The 13,779-nt window shown below is 51.7% G+C and overlaps 3 protein-coding genes across 3 annotated transcripts; 2 read left to right on the top strand and 1 right to left on the bottom strand.

Moving 5' to 3' along the window:
- Positions 1 to 977: 977 nt before the first annotated feature.
- HO133_009398 (uncharacterized protein) lies at positions 978 to 1,769 on the top strand (the record flags this gene model as incomplete). Its single annotated transcript, XM_037300259.1, has 4 exons — positions 978 to 980; positions 1,165 to 1,363; positions 1,556 to 1,651; positions 1,735 to 1,769. 4 exons carry the CDS (start codon positions 978 to 980, stop codon positions 1,767 to 1,769), a joined length of 333 nt encoding a protein of 110 aa, XP_037155085.1.
- A 740-nt stretch (positions 1,770 to 2,509) lies between these two features.
- On the top strand, positions 2,510 to 5,639 carry HO133_009397 (uncharacterized protein; the record flags this gene model as incomplete). The annotated part of the gene is made up of 11 exons (XM_037300258.1): positions 2,510 to 2,702; positions 2,755 to 2,786; positions 2,849 to 2,920; positions 2,983 to 3,279; positions 3,330 to 3,404; positions 3,455 to 3,857; positions 3,923 to 3,933; positions 4,365 to 4,390; positions 4,453 to 4,608; positions 4,661 to 4,746; positions 4,822 to 5,639. 11 exons carry the CDS (start codon positions 2,510 to 2,512, stop codon positions 5,637 to 5,639), a joined length of 2,169 nt encoding a protein of 722 aa, XP_037155084.1.
- A 5,206-nt stretch (positions 5,640 to 10,845) lies between these two features.
- HO133_009396 (uncharacterized protein) lies at positions 10,846 to 12,932 on the bottom strand (the record flags this gene model as incomplete). The annotated part of the gene is made up of 5 exons (XM_037300257.1): positions 10,846 to 11,058; positions 11,114 to 11,212; positions 11,265 to 11,414; positions 11,460 to 12,721; positions 12,815 to 12,932. The coding sequence occupies 5 exons, from the start codon at positions 12,930 to 12,932 to the stop codon at positions 10,846 to 10,848; spliced, it is 1,842 nt and encodes a 613-aa protein (XP_037155083.1).
- Positions 12,933 to 13,779: the final 847 nt, after the last annotated feature.

Raw genomic sequence — 13,779 nt, 5'->3', positions numbered from 1 at the left:
TTTTTTTTTTTTTTTTTTTTTTTTTTTTTTTTTTTTTTTTTTTTTTTTTTTTTTTTTTTTTTTTTTTTTTTTTTTTTTTTTTTTTTTTTTTTTGGGGTTTTTTTTTTGGGGTTTTTTTTTTTTTTTTTTTTTTTTTTTTTTTTTTTTTTTTTTTTTTTTGAAAAAAAAAAAAAAAAATTTTTTTTTTTTTTTTTTTTTTTTTTTTTTTTTTTTTTTTTTTTTTGGGGGGGGGGGTTTTTTTTTTTTTTTTTTTTTTTTTTTTTTTTTTTTTTTTTTTTTTTTTTTTTTTTTTTTGAAAAGAGGGTTTTTTTTTAAGGGGGGTTTTTTTTTTTTTTAAAATTTTTTAAAAAAAAAAAAAAAAAAAAAAAAAAAAAAAAAAACCCAAAAACCCCAAAAATTTTTTTAAATTTTATTTTTTTTTTTTTCCTTTTAAAGGGGGGGAAAATGTAGAAAGCACTGGGAAAGGGAATGATACAGTGAGATTGGCCTGCGGAGGAAGAATGGCTGCCCTGGCTGAGCCAAAGTCTGCAGCCTTGGCCAAAACAACGCTGTGTGTGAAGTCTGGTGAAGTCACTGTAATCCTGGCAGCTGAAGAGGACAGAATCTACTCCAATCTTTCCAAGAAGTAGGAGCTCGCGCGCCGCGAGTTGGGGTGGGTATATTGTATTGTTGTGTTATGGCTTTGATTGATCTGAGTAGAAGACTTTTCCAGTTTATACACCAATTCTAGAAGGGGGCAGATTTCTGTCTTCTTGGCGCTTCTTCTCCCCAGATTTCAGCCTTACAACCTGCACTACGTTAGCGCCTCCTGCGAAATCAACGAAATCGCTGTCCTTTTCAACTTCTGCATGATTTTCACCAATCTTCATTGAATCACAATCACTGCACCACCCTTCGACTGGCGATACTCGTCTAGGTAACACTCATACACTTGCAGCGATTAATCCCGAAGTGGACCGGCTCTCCACCTTTTCATAATGGTATGTCTACAGCTCGCGCCGGCATCCTAACCCTCTCAACCAATGCATTTCAGATTGCTCCAATTATTTGTATCTTCTTGCCTAATCTTCTGCTCCGTACTCTGTTGACGTGACTACCGGATGCTCCTATGTGTTTTAGAGAGTCATCGTTCATCTGCAAGAGTCATGACTAATACTCCTTTAGTCTTCACCACGCCCATCCTCTCCCACCTCTCCCCCAGCTTCCGCAGGCGTGAGCAGCGGACGAAATTTATCACCACCTGGCGGACCTAAGACTGCCATAAGAAGAAAAGCGGCGGCGGACAGAGCCGATAAAGTTGCGAATGCGAGGCCGACGAGCACAAGGGCGGCAGGGGCTGGAGGAAGCTCCAGTACTATGCTACGTATGTTTATGCCTCACGCTGTGTAGTTATGGAGGGTGTGAGGATGCTCGCACGTAGGACGATCTACTTGTGGCGAAGTTGAAGGTCATCACGATGTGGAGTGAAAGACCTTTCTAGCCATGTGCATTGATTGTTGTTGCGGGATTGGGCCCATTGGAATATGAGAGCTGATGAATTATATCTCTAATCTAGGATTATACACCGATGAGTCCCCTGGACTCAAGGTGGACCCGGTAGTAGTGCTTGTGCTCTCCCTGGGGTTCATCTTCAGCGTTGTCGCCTTACATAGTATGTACAATCCTCCCATTGTGCTTTGGTCGCATACAAAAGCTTATCGCTTGATCGGAATTGTGCTAACACTCCGATCACAGTTATCGCCAAGGTCACTCGAAAATTCTCATCGTAGGCAGGCTGGCGTTCCTGGGGGGCAGGTCATCTTGGCATGAGGGCCCACTGAGCGGTGTGGTCTGTGTAAATCCACTGGAGCATGCGACACTACGCGATGGATGAAGTGGCACTGCACACATGGCTACAGTGGGAGAGCTGGTATCATCTACAAAAGTCACCGGCTAGAATGGGAAAAGCGGGAGAAGACCTGTAATACTATTGTATACTAGATACCCCAACACCGATGTCTAGATTTCGAATTAGCTTAAAAGACAATGCGCTCTCGAGTTTGAGGAATAGTCCATTGCTGTTATTCTACGTGTTGGTTTGCCATTTGCCTTGGCATCTAATAGAAACAGAAATCTGCGCTGGCACCGGAGTTCCAACGCAACAGCAGCACTACTAAGCACAGAGGCAGCCGCTTTTAGCGTGGGAAGCCGGATTGGATTTTTGGAAGGGTGGATGTTGCACCGCACGTACCTTGATGGGCTACTCTACACTACACTTACCCTTACACTCAATTGATTGCCCAGTCCGGTGATCTTGGGAATGACTTCGAGGTGGTGCATTGGACATACAAACAGCGTCCCGCCCATCTTAACTCCCTGCGGACAAATTGAGAAGAACCCTGGAGCGTTCAAAGAAGTCTCCGCGAACCAATAGTGTTGGGTTCAACTTTATTTCACGTAGCAAAGCTTCGCAACACAACAGCTCGCTTGCCTTTTTGTTTTACTGCTGAACCTCGTCCATCTACCAAAGATGGACACTTCTCCAAACGCACCCACAGATCCCCCGTCCCTCACTAACGGTACAACCCTTCAAGACAGTAAGGGTTGGGATGGCAAGCTTCGAGTGGATCGAAGAGCTGTAATTACCAATGCGGAGATTCTTTCAGATCCAGAATACTCAGACGAGGATGCTCCTCCAGTAGAGCAGATCGTCGCAGACGAGGGTAAATAAGTCTCTGTTCACTCTGCGTTTCTGCTGACTGGAGTTTGCGGTAGACTTGCTCGAAGACTATGAGCCCGATGCTGATGTATGCTAATGCTGCTTTTTGTCATTGTCTTCTTATACGCGCTGACATACTACTGTACCAAGGACATCGACCTCGTTCACTGCCGCGTCTCCGCAATCGAGGCTCTCCATCTTGAACGCTTCAACAAAGTCGAGGTACGACCTGACCGGCAGCCAATGTGGTACAAAAGAGGCAGTAAGAAGCTAAGGCCCGACAGAAATTATGCCTCCGCCAGAACCAGATCTCGTACATCGAACTGCCACCAAACCTGGGCCCGACACTGCACGAAATAGACCTCTACGACAACGTGATATCACACATAAAAGGCTTAGAAAGCCTTGTACACCTTACAAGCTTAGACCTAAGCTTCAACAAGATCAAGCATATCAAGAATGTGGATCATCTCAAAGAGCTCAAGGACATCTACTTTGTGCAGAACAAGATACAGAAGATTGAGGGACTTGATGGGTTGGCCAAGTTGAGGAATTTGGAATTGGCTGCGAATCGAATTAGGGTAGGGGAGCTGCCAGAAGTTTAGGGTTACCAAAGTTGATTGTGGCACAGGAGATGGAGAACCTGGATACGTTGACGGGTTTGGAAGAGCTTTGGTTGGGGAAGAACAAGATCACAGAACTCAAGGTAAGGTGCCTTCGTTGGATATGCGTGTTTCTTCTTTCATACCATGGCAGAACATATCCCATCTCAGCAACCTCAAGATACTCTCCATACAGTCGAATCGCCTACCCACAATGTCTGGCCTTTCCGCCCTTATCAACCTGGAAGAGCTCTACATCTCCCACAATGCCTTGACTGAAATCTCTGGTCTGGAGGGAAACACCAACCTCCGAGTCCTCGACATCTCGAACAATCAAATCACTCATCTCACGAATTTGGAGAATCAAAAGCACTTAGAAGAGTTGTGGGCTTCCTCGAATCTAATCATATCGTTTGAAGAAGTGGAAAGGGAATTGGCAGACAAGAAGGAATTGAATACGGTCTACTTCGAGATGAACCCTCTACAGTTGAAGAGCCCGGCTTTGTATAGAAACAAGATCCGACTGGCGTTACCACAGATTCAGCAGATTGATGCAAGTACGTGAAGACGATTCCTGCTCGTCTCCACATCTCTCCAAGGACAAGTGCTGACGACTCGACAGCTTATGTACGAGTAACTTGATAGCTACGCAAACAATTCTGCATCGCATGGATTAGGGTTGACGGCGTTGCATCTCGGACAACAGGCAGGGCACTGTTATCCAATCGTTGTTGTTACTGACCCCTATTTGTTTCTGTTGCATTTGACCAATGAGAGCCAACACCAGCCTTTACCATGCGATTCATAACATGCGCTTCCAAGCTGCATCTGTTTTTGCGTTGCCGGAAGCAAATGCCATTTTATTTCCTGTATATGTTGATCACTTGATTTATCCATTTAGGCGCTCTCCGTCCCGTTTTGCCTAAAAGTTATAAGACTAATTTCGGAAGTTACAAGCGTGCCTACATCTCGCCGACGTAATGCCAATTGTGTGGGGTTCATGTGGGGCAACCGCCCTTTTTCTTTCTCTCCATTTGAGTTTTCTTCTTTGATTTGACGAGCAGATGAACATTATCAATCCCTTCACTCGGTATTTACTTACACTTGCCCTGCAGCTTTATACACAAGGAGTGCATCTGACAAATCTAGTAGAACCACCTCAATTCTCTTCAAGCAACCATTGCCCATTACTTATAAGTTCAACTCATCAGTCCGTCTTCAAAGACTTGCATTTAGATCATACGCCAGCATGACTTCTCCTACCGTCAAGCTCAACAGCGGCCACCAGATGCCCCTCGTTGGCTTTGGGTGAGTGGGCCATCTCATGTCGTTTCAGAAAGCATGCTCATCGTCTGCCCAGACTTTGGAAAGTCAACAATGACACCTGTGCCGATACTGTCTATAACGCCATCAAGTCTGGCTACCGTCTCTTTGACGGTGCATGTGGTAGGTCTCCGACGACTCGTTTTCCCACAAGCCTATCCAGCGATCCTCTCGCACTCGCATCCTAATTACTCCCAGACTACGGCAACGAACAAGAATCCGGCCAAGGTGTCGCCCGCGCCATCAAAGAAGGCATAGTCAAACGCTCCGACCTCTTCCTCGTCTCCAAGCTTTGGAACTCCTTCCACGACCACGACCGCGTCGAGCCCATCTGCAAAAAGCAACTCGAAGACTGGGGTATCGACTACTTCGATCTCTACATCGTCCATTTCCCCATCTCCCTTAAATACGTCGATCCTTCCGAGCGCTACCCTCCCGGCTTCACCTACGATGGCAAGAACGTCGTTCCCGGTAACGCTACCATCCAAGAGACTTGGACGGCCATGGAGAAGCTTGTGAGCAAGGGTATGGCCAAATCCATCGGCATCAGCAACTTTAACGGCCAGCTCCTCATGGATCTCCTCCGCTACGCCAAGATCCCTCCCGCGACCCTCCAAATCGAACATCACCCCTACCTCACCCAAGAAGGCCTCGTCAAATTTGCCCAAAGCCAAGGCATAGCCATCACAGCCTACTCATCCTTCGGTCCCCAATCCTTCCTCGAACTCGACATGCAGCGCGCCAAAGACACGCCTCTACTCATGGATAACGCAACGGTCAAGAAGACCGCCGAGAAGCATGGCAAGACGCCCGCGCAGGTACTATTGCGTTGGGCGACGCAGAGAGACGTGGCGGTCATCCCGAAGAGCAACAACCAGGGACGTCTGGCGCAGAATCTGGATGTCACGGGTTGGAATCTCGAGAAGAGTGAGGTGGAGAGCATTAGTGGGTTGGATAAGGGGTTGAGGTTTAACGATCCATTGAACTATGGCGTCCCGCAGCCTATCTATGTTTAAATGCCCGCTGTCGTAGGTAGATGTTTGCGATTATACGGATGCAGGTTGCTTCCGATGTCTAAGCCTGTTCGCAAGGTGCATTGAGCTGTCATACTCGATGAAATATAGGTTCAGAAAACCCGGTAGAAAAAATTATTTCCCAAGCAGCAAGAAGCACAGACCGCGGCCGTCCTCCCTTATAAGTCAAGTCAAGTCAAGTCAAGATATAGACATCTGAAATTCAAAATGAGAAAAGAAAAAAGCACTTCAGACTCAACGGCCAAAATATCCCACCGGCTAACCACTCCCCCTACATCCTCACCCGCTCGCCCCCGACCAAAAACCCACCCGCTCAAGCCCACAGTCCCCCAAAGAACCCCCCAACTCCGGCAAGACCCCACTGCATCCCATCCCATCCCATCCCATCCCTCGCCCCAACCGACCCCACCACACCACACCACAACAACTTACCACCACCCCCACCAATCCAACCCAATTCCAACCCACGCTCGAACCGTCCCCGACACCCATCCACGTACCCACAGCGTGCGCGAACCCCAAACCCCCGAAGCCGTCGCAGGGGGTGGGGGGGCAGATCCGACCGGGAAGTGGGGGATGGGCCCGGCGTTCGGCGACGGGACGGTTCGACCGGGTGGTTGGTTGGTTGGTTGGAGGAGCAGCCACGGGGGGGGGAAGATGGGGAAGATGGGGAAGATGGGTAGGGTGGTGTTGGGCATGATGGATGGTGATGATGGATGGTTGTATGGTGGATGGTTGTATGGTGGGTGAGGTTCGTCAGGAGTGAGGGGATGGTTTGGGCGAGGGGGAGAATGAATGGAGGGATTGATGGATGGATGGGAGGAGTTGGGATGGGATGGGTTGACGGACCAGACTCCGAGAAATCTTTGTGTTGGGGGGATATATAAGGCCTTATGGTCGCGAGCGAAACCCCGCGTCGATGTGTGCCAGCGCAGCGGCGATGTCGGTTGGCGGTCGATCGGCCTCGGGGCCGTGGGGCGGAAGTGGAAGTGGAAAAAGGCGTTTGTTCGTCATGGGTGTGGTGGGTGATGGGGTCGGTGGTAGTGTGGGGGGGGGGGAAGTAATATTTTGGAGGAGGAAGAAGAAGAAGAAAATTGCTAGAGCGGTGGCTTGTCGAGGGCGTGTGTATGTGTTTTGGAGGAAGGGGAAGAAGGAGAAGGAGAAGAATTGCTTTGTGAGTGAGTGAGCGAGGTAGAGTGCTGTGGTATGGAAGTAAGGACGTAAAGAAGGAAGGAAAGGAAGAAAGGAAGTAAGAAGGAGACGACGAGAGATATACCCTTCACATCCACGTATCCGCATGAGAGCCCAATCCGTCTGCAGTATCGTAGAGAGAGAAAAAGAGAGGAGCCGTGCCGTCAAAGACCCCATACCGAGCCAGAGCACCGACGTCGGACATATCCCAGCGAGTCCACGCCCGTCCTTCGACCGCGGTGATACCACCCTACCGCCGAAGTCGTGTCCTCGATTGCGTAAAGACGGACCGGAGCCATTCGAGCCGGAGTAGCATCCGACCGGCCTCGTGATGCGGGAGGGGGAGGATCCCAAAAACTACTGCGCATCAACCTCAACGGGACTGATATAGAGACAGCGTGAATGGTTGGGGAAGCCTATGGTATTCGCGCATATAGCAGGCTGGGGACAAGTGCCATTGAAGGCAGAGAGGGCATCCGACTTGGCCTCGTGATTCGGGAGTGAGTAGTATACAGACGACTGACCTCACCACGGCCGACTTTGTCACCGTCCATCACATAGACCGGCATCGTGTCAGGTCTTATCCCCACCCCCGTCGCAACGGTATCATCGGACACAACAACCGACCAGGACCTTTAAAACAACAACGCGAATACCATACAAACCGAAAGCGTGCCTACGCTAGTCCGTCCGGATAGATCAGCCATAGCGTCGACGCCAACATACACCTACACCGATGATTCAATATCGGGAGCGGGTCGTAACATCGCCGCGTTCCAGTAGCAACACTGGGATACGAAAGAGGTATAATCGCACGAGTGTGGATGGTTGGCGAGAGCTTCAAACACGGAGGAAAGAAGGAAAGGAATGGTCGGCGACGATGATGGTCGGGTTGTGATCGGAGCGGACCGATACGCCCCGACATGACTCCAACGGGCACGGCACTGCGTCTCCACCCGATCACACCCCCTCCGTCCCGACTCAGACCCACCAAAAGCACGCCCGTCTCCAGCGTCCGCGATACCCAACCCGTGCCTTTTCCCTCCCGTCCCCCCCCCCAGGCTTCCCCACTCACAGATCCCGCCACCGCCGCACGCAACAAACACCTCCGAACGTGGCCACCGGTAAGCCTTCCCGCACGGCACGCCGCGGCAGAGACTCCGCGGCTTGCCATCTTTGGCACAGTAGCGGGCGGATCCGGCACCGAGTCTGTTCGAAAAAGGGGGTGACCTTCAGTTGGGCCACGCCGACACCCTCGCGTCTTTTCGCTCGGCGGACTCGGGAGCCGCACCGCCGCCGCGCCGCGTCCCCGGCCGTCCACACGCTGAGGAGGAGGAGAAAAAGGAGGAGAAGAAGAAGAAGAAGAAGATAACGATACGTCATCCCTCGCGCCGGTGGCCGCATCCCGCGGTGCGAACCCCGGCTCCGTCATCGCCAACCACGTGCAACCCCGCTCGCACACAACGCCACCGACCTCGCCTCCACCACACCCAGTAGCATTGGTGATCAATGCAAAATGTCCATGAGCGGCAGCGCCAGATGTGTGTGGGAGACGCCGTGGTCCGCTCACCGTCGGTGCGAGAGGTCGAGGGCCGGCGTTTGGAGTCGTGGTCGGAGGGTCACGTCGACGGTGCGGTTGCCCGCTGCGGGGGTCGATCGCCTGGTCGATCCACGCCGGGGCGGAGTGTGGGAGTGGGGGATTAATTAGCACCGTTGGGTGGGACGTACTAGTACGGGGAGGGGTTCTCGAGTTGCGGCGGAGAGCGCGGGCTTGCCTTTTTTTCCATTGCGTGAGCGGCGGCGGCGGTGATGGGGAGGAGGACGTCGGATCTGTCCGGGGGATGGTTCTGGCCGTGTCTGGTCGTTTGGCGATACGTGCCGAAAAACGTTGTTGAATAAGTAAGGTAGAGGGCCTGTTGGTCGTCGAAAAGGTCCGTGGCCCCGCTGTCTAAAGTAGTGTTGTACTAGTACGACCCTCTTGTGAATTTCCGCTCGTGTCTACCTACTCGGTAATCCTTCGGTGCTTATCCGGAGAGTCGTGTTGGTTGAGAGAACCAAAAAGGAGTCGTTCAAACACGGCATGGAATGCAAGATACTCGAGGCGACTCGTTACCCAACACCGATCCGTGGAATAGCTGTGGACGATGAAAAGAATGGCAGAAAGGGGATTGAGACCACCATGGCATCACCTCTCTGGAAACCTCAGATAGGCAGGAAAACGCGAATTGACGAACAGTCTCAGCCACAGAGACAAGCATCTACCCTGCGAACACAGACCTTGCAGCCCCCCCCCCCAACCCAGTCGACGAGGGACTCCCTCCCTCATAAAATGAGCATCTCCCATCCAACCTCAGAGTTCCGCCCCCCCACTTCCGGCCCCCCAGCCGCGCCCACGCGACAACGACCCCCCCACAGGAACCACCGGACCCCTAGTGAATGCGCTCCTCACTCCCTTCCACGCAAACCTTCACGCACGCTCGACGCTCCGGGGAGGGGCCCCGGCACCCGTCCAAGACGACCCGGCCATCGGGACATTCGTTCGCTCGCCCGATCGGACACGCCGCCACCGACACGCTCAGCTACGCAGACGCCGACGCGTCAGCACAACTTCCCCACGGGGCGGCGGGAACCGGGGCAGGGTCCGGAGGTCGAGGGCCCCTCCGGTTCAACGGAGAGCGCGCGGCTCGCCCGGACCTGTGCGGTTTCCCGGCGAGGGCAGGACTCGGACGCGGAGGGGAGGGAACGTACGTACCGTGTGTGGGATGGCTCTTGGACGAGGCGGAAGACAGCGGGGCGGGGACGCAGCCGTGCGTGCAGCGGGCGTGGCCGCACCATTTGTAGACGCAGATCTTGACCGAGTTTCCGTTGGCTTTGGTGCACCGGCAGCAGGACCAGACCATGACGGGAGCGGTTTCTGGGACGTGGGCGGTTTGTGGGGACGCGGGTTGATATATGTCCCGCTGAGGTTGTTGTTGTTGCTGGCGGCGGCGTCAATGATTGATAATGTGGCGAGGGGGCCAAGGGAGTCGACTTACGCAGATGGTGATGTTTTTCTGGCAGTGTTTGCTGACGGTCGGAGGGTTCCTTGGTCGGGGTGCGCAAGGGTGTGAGAGTTGATGATGGGGAGACGGGGTGGAATTTATATTCCAAAGCCCCGCTTTCTTGTGTCACACAGTCGCTGAAGCATCGTCATTCCTTTCCTTCGCCTGACATCTCCGAAGCGGAGGACTTGCCTTTTCCGTATTCGATCCTCAACCACTGCGTTGCATAACACTGATACCCCCACGAATCCATTAGCGGCAGCCTAGACCGGTTGATGGTGACGATGCTTATGCGTCATCTTCACATCGAATGAATCAGTATAACCGCGGCCACCGGACACGGTCGTGGATGAAACCAGCCGAGACACGAGGGCTTACGCGCCACGAGCGGCTCCGTTCGCCCAATGGTTGGATGCACACACACCGTCATTGACACGCATGAACACGAATAGGGGTTGGATATCTTCTTTTTGGATAGGGTGGTAGTGTAAGTAGCTAAAAGATTTACAATCTGCCCTTTGCCGACAACACAAATCTTTTTGATGCTCCCAAGTCCACCAATGGGGCAATGCAGAAAATTAGGTATGCGGTTCGCGGCCCGCCAAGGGTAATGGGGTCTCTCTGTAAGGAAACGCCATCCGGATGCTGTAATGACAAAGAAAATATATCACTCGCTGGAGGGTGGGGGTTAGGTCGATATGACTGTGCCGCTAGACCAAGAAACATGCACGCATCAAGGTGCTCCAATCCAGCGCAAATGTACACTATGCAGCCGCGGAGGTCTCGCTCCGATAGTGGAAGTCGAGGTCCGATACCGTGGGCAAAGAAGAGAAGGTTTAGATGCTTATTACAAGAGGTACGTGATGGAAACCATGATCCAGGGCCGGGCTCGCTCGCTGATGATGGTATCTTTCAAATCAGGGTATAATTGAACAGCTCTCGCTTTCGAATGGTGGTCATAATGATACGTCAAGCACCAAGCTCACGTCTCTGACTTGGCTTCCTGCGAGATCTTCGAGCACGGGGATGAGATCCAACAGCTCGTTATCGTGGGCGTCGGAGAACCAGCTGCTGATGGGTACGGCATGTTGGGGATGAAAGATGTACGATGTGGGCGAGTTGTCAATGATGATTGTCTCTCGTAGGTCACGGCCGACTTGGGAGAGATCCTTGATGGAAGTCAGCAATCGCTCAAGCGAAGAGCAGAGATCGATCGATGCAAACCTTGACATAGTTGCCTTGATGGTTGTAGCAGCTCTCACGGAATAGTCGATGGTGAACGACCTTGTGTATGTCCAGTTGGTCGAGCAGTGGATCGCCGTACTAGCATATGTCAGTCTTGAAGCGATCCAATGAATTGAGTGCAGATCCATACCTTTGAGACCGAAGCAGTAAATACAACAACTTCATAGAGCTCACCGACTCGCTTCATGAATTGATCAACGCCTGGTCGCTTAATAACGTAAACGTTGTGAAATTGGCCCTCGATCTCGACAGGTATCGTGAAGTCGGCTTGGTGGAGTATCTAGAAAATTAGCTTATAGAAATTGGAGAAGAAGAATGTGCGCACCTTGAAACTACTGTGGACCAAGGTTTCATCCAGGTCCAAAACTAAGCATTTCCGACCCTTGAAGTGAGGTTGAAGTGGCGGCAACAGCCACCGTTGCTTATCACTTGGCGTGACAGCACTAGATCCTGAAGTTGTCGTATCTTGGCCATTTCGTGGAGGTGGAGGAGGCAGATTCACCTGTGCCTGGGTCGGATCGCGTGTTGCGGTTGATGGTTCTTCTGCAGCTGCAGCGAGTGGTGGAGCATCGACCATGGCAATGTCGCTGTCCGCTTGTTCTTGTTGAGTTGTACGATCGTTGATTGTGGTTCCTTGCTCGGCCACAGATTGATCGGGTTCAATCAATTGAGGTGGTGCAGTAACAGCGATGAGTGGCGTTGCGTCCATGCTCTGTCCGGTACTCGCTTCTGGAGGTGAAGAAACGTTCGAAGCTGGCAGAGGCGGTAATGGTGAATCGCGAGTTTCTGTAGCCGCGGGCGGTTCTGTGGTCTCTGCTGTAGCTGGCACAGGTGGAGCCTGCGCGACCGGCCTTTCTGCGGGCACCTTGTCTTTGGATGATCTTGTGATCATCGTGGGTTTTGCAGCTGGTTTAAGCTCTGAGTATTCTGGTCCTCCTATACTTTCCTCCACGACCTCTTTCGATTCACCCGTACTCGACTCTCCTGCGCTAGCGTTCGCCTTTACTACCGGAGTAGGTTGCCTTCCAGGCTTTTGTTGCAGCACCTTGGCCTTTTTCGCCGGAACTGCCTGATCACCACCGTCGACCGTATTGGCATTTTCTGGTGCGCTGCAACAGTTGAGGAATGACAGTAATCCACCCCTTTTCTTCGGCTTCGTTTTCTTGGTCGCTTGCTCTTCGCGGCCCAGTTTCTCCGGGTCCGTAGCGGTCAGGGGACTCGCTTTCTCCTTTTCTACCGGGTTCTTTTCCACAATGCCACCAACCTGGCTTTTTTGTCTAATGCTACCTTTTGATCCTTTCTTCGATAATGATATTGGGTCTCCAGCCGACTGCTCACTCATTGGTGTTATGCCTGGTGTCTGCGTCTTCGCAGTGGAGGATGATCGTATGGGTACGTTGGGTACAAGCCCTCCTTCCGCTGGCTTCTCCTGCGTGCCAGGTATCGCAGCCGATGACGAGGCTATCTCATCCTCTCCGCCTAGTGTACTATCTATTGGCTCGGGGGGTAAGGGATTCGATGTCGAAGATGGGATTGGAGAATGGTAGGTAGAATCAAGTGCCGGTTTTTCTGTAGAGGACGTAGAATCTGCGTTAACAATCAGCATACTTGGCTACGCATATAACCTAGTCAAAGGACATAGCAACTGGTGATCCGGATCGGGTGGGCATGGTAACATACCGTAGGCGTTCGAAACTGGAGGCTCCAGATGGGTGTTTGGGGGTAGGTCTAAGTCGTCTGCGATGGCACTCGAGAGTGGAATATCCTCTGTGGGCGCTTGCGCAATCTCGCTGCTCATGTGGGGCGACCCGTCAACCTCAGTGAGGCTGCAGGTAGTTTATCGCAAGGTGGTTTGATGACGAGGTCGCCGTGACTGCGTGGTTAGTGGTGACCTTGTTCCGAGGACGTTCCGCAGTCGATCGACCCTTTCACAGCAAGTCGCAGTATCCAGCACGTGCACAACGATGGTCCCAACTTTTGATCTGTCGTCTTGAGCATCTACCCCAGCACGATTCTCTATGATCCTTGTTGTTTTGGGATGTACAGTCGTTGAATTGGCAAGGCTGGGAGCTGGCACCTGCAGGGTTTGCGGCGGCGAATCAGTAGGGAGGGTTAAAAAGGAGAGGAGCGCAGGCTAATGACTGCGAGGAAAGGGATGTTGATAGGACAGTGTAGGGTATGTGGACTAGACGGGCCTGGTGGAGCGTTGACAGCCGTTGTAGCAGATGGAGTTGTTCACGGTGAAAGGTCGCGCGATGGGGCTCGGGGGTTGATTAGAGGCACCAGCCACAGCATTGGCGCCAATTTCCAGGGGTTCATAGAATCGTTCCGCTCCCTACTTTACCATGGATGGACATTGGAGAAAAAATCAGAAAAAATCAGAGTTGTCTTCCTACGAAATAATTGCGAAGCTACATAAGATTTGTACCTACTTGTTCGTTGGAGTCGATTAATCTACCTAAGTACTTTATGTCTGACGAGCAGATTTACGCGGCCATGTGGTTGCAGAAACCTGATGAGTGAAAGGAGAGAGAGAGAGATAATAATAATAATAATAATGTGGGAAGGGAGAGGCTGCTCGGGAAGGGGAAGGCAAAGGAAAAAGTGGGCGGAGACGGGAGAAGTAAAAGTAAAGTCAAGTAATA

The sequence above is a fragment of the Letharia lupina genome, assembly GCF_014066315.1.
Source record: "Letharia lupina isolate WasteWater1 chromosome Unknown contig_6, whole genome shotgun sequence".
NCBI classification, from domain to species: Eukaryota; Fungi; Ascomycota; class Lecanoromycetes; order Lecanorales; family Parmeliaceae; genus Letharia; species Letharia lupina.
This window is presented reverse-complemented; position numbering and strand designations above follow the sequence as displayed.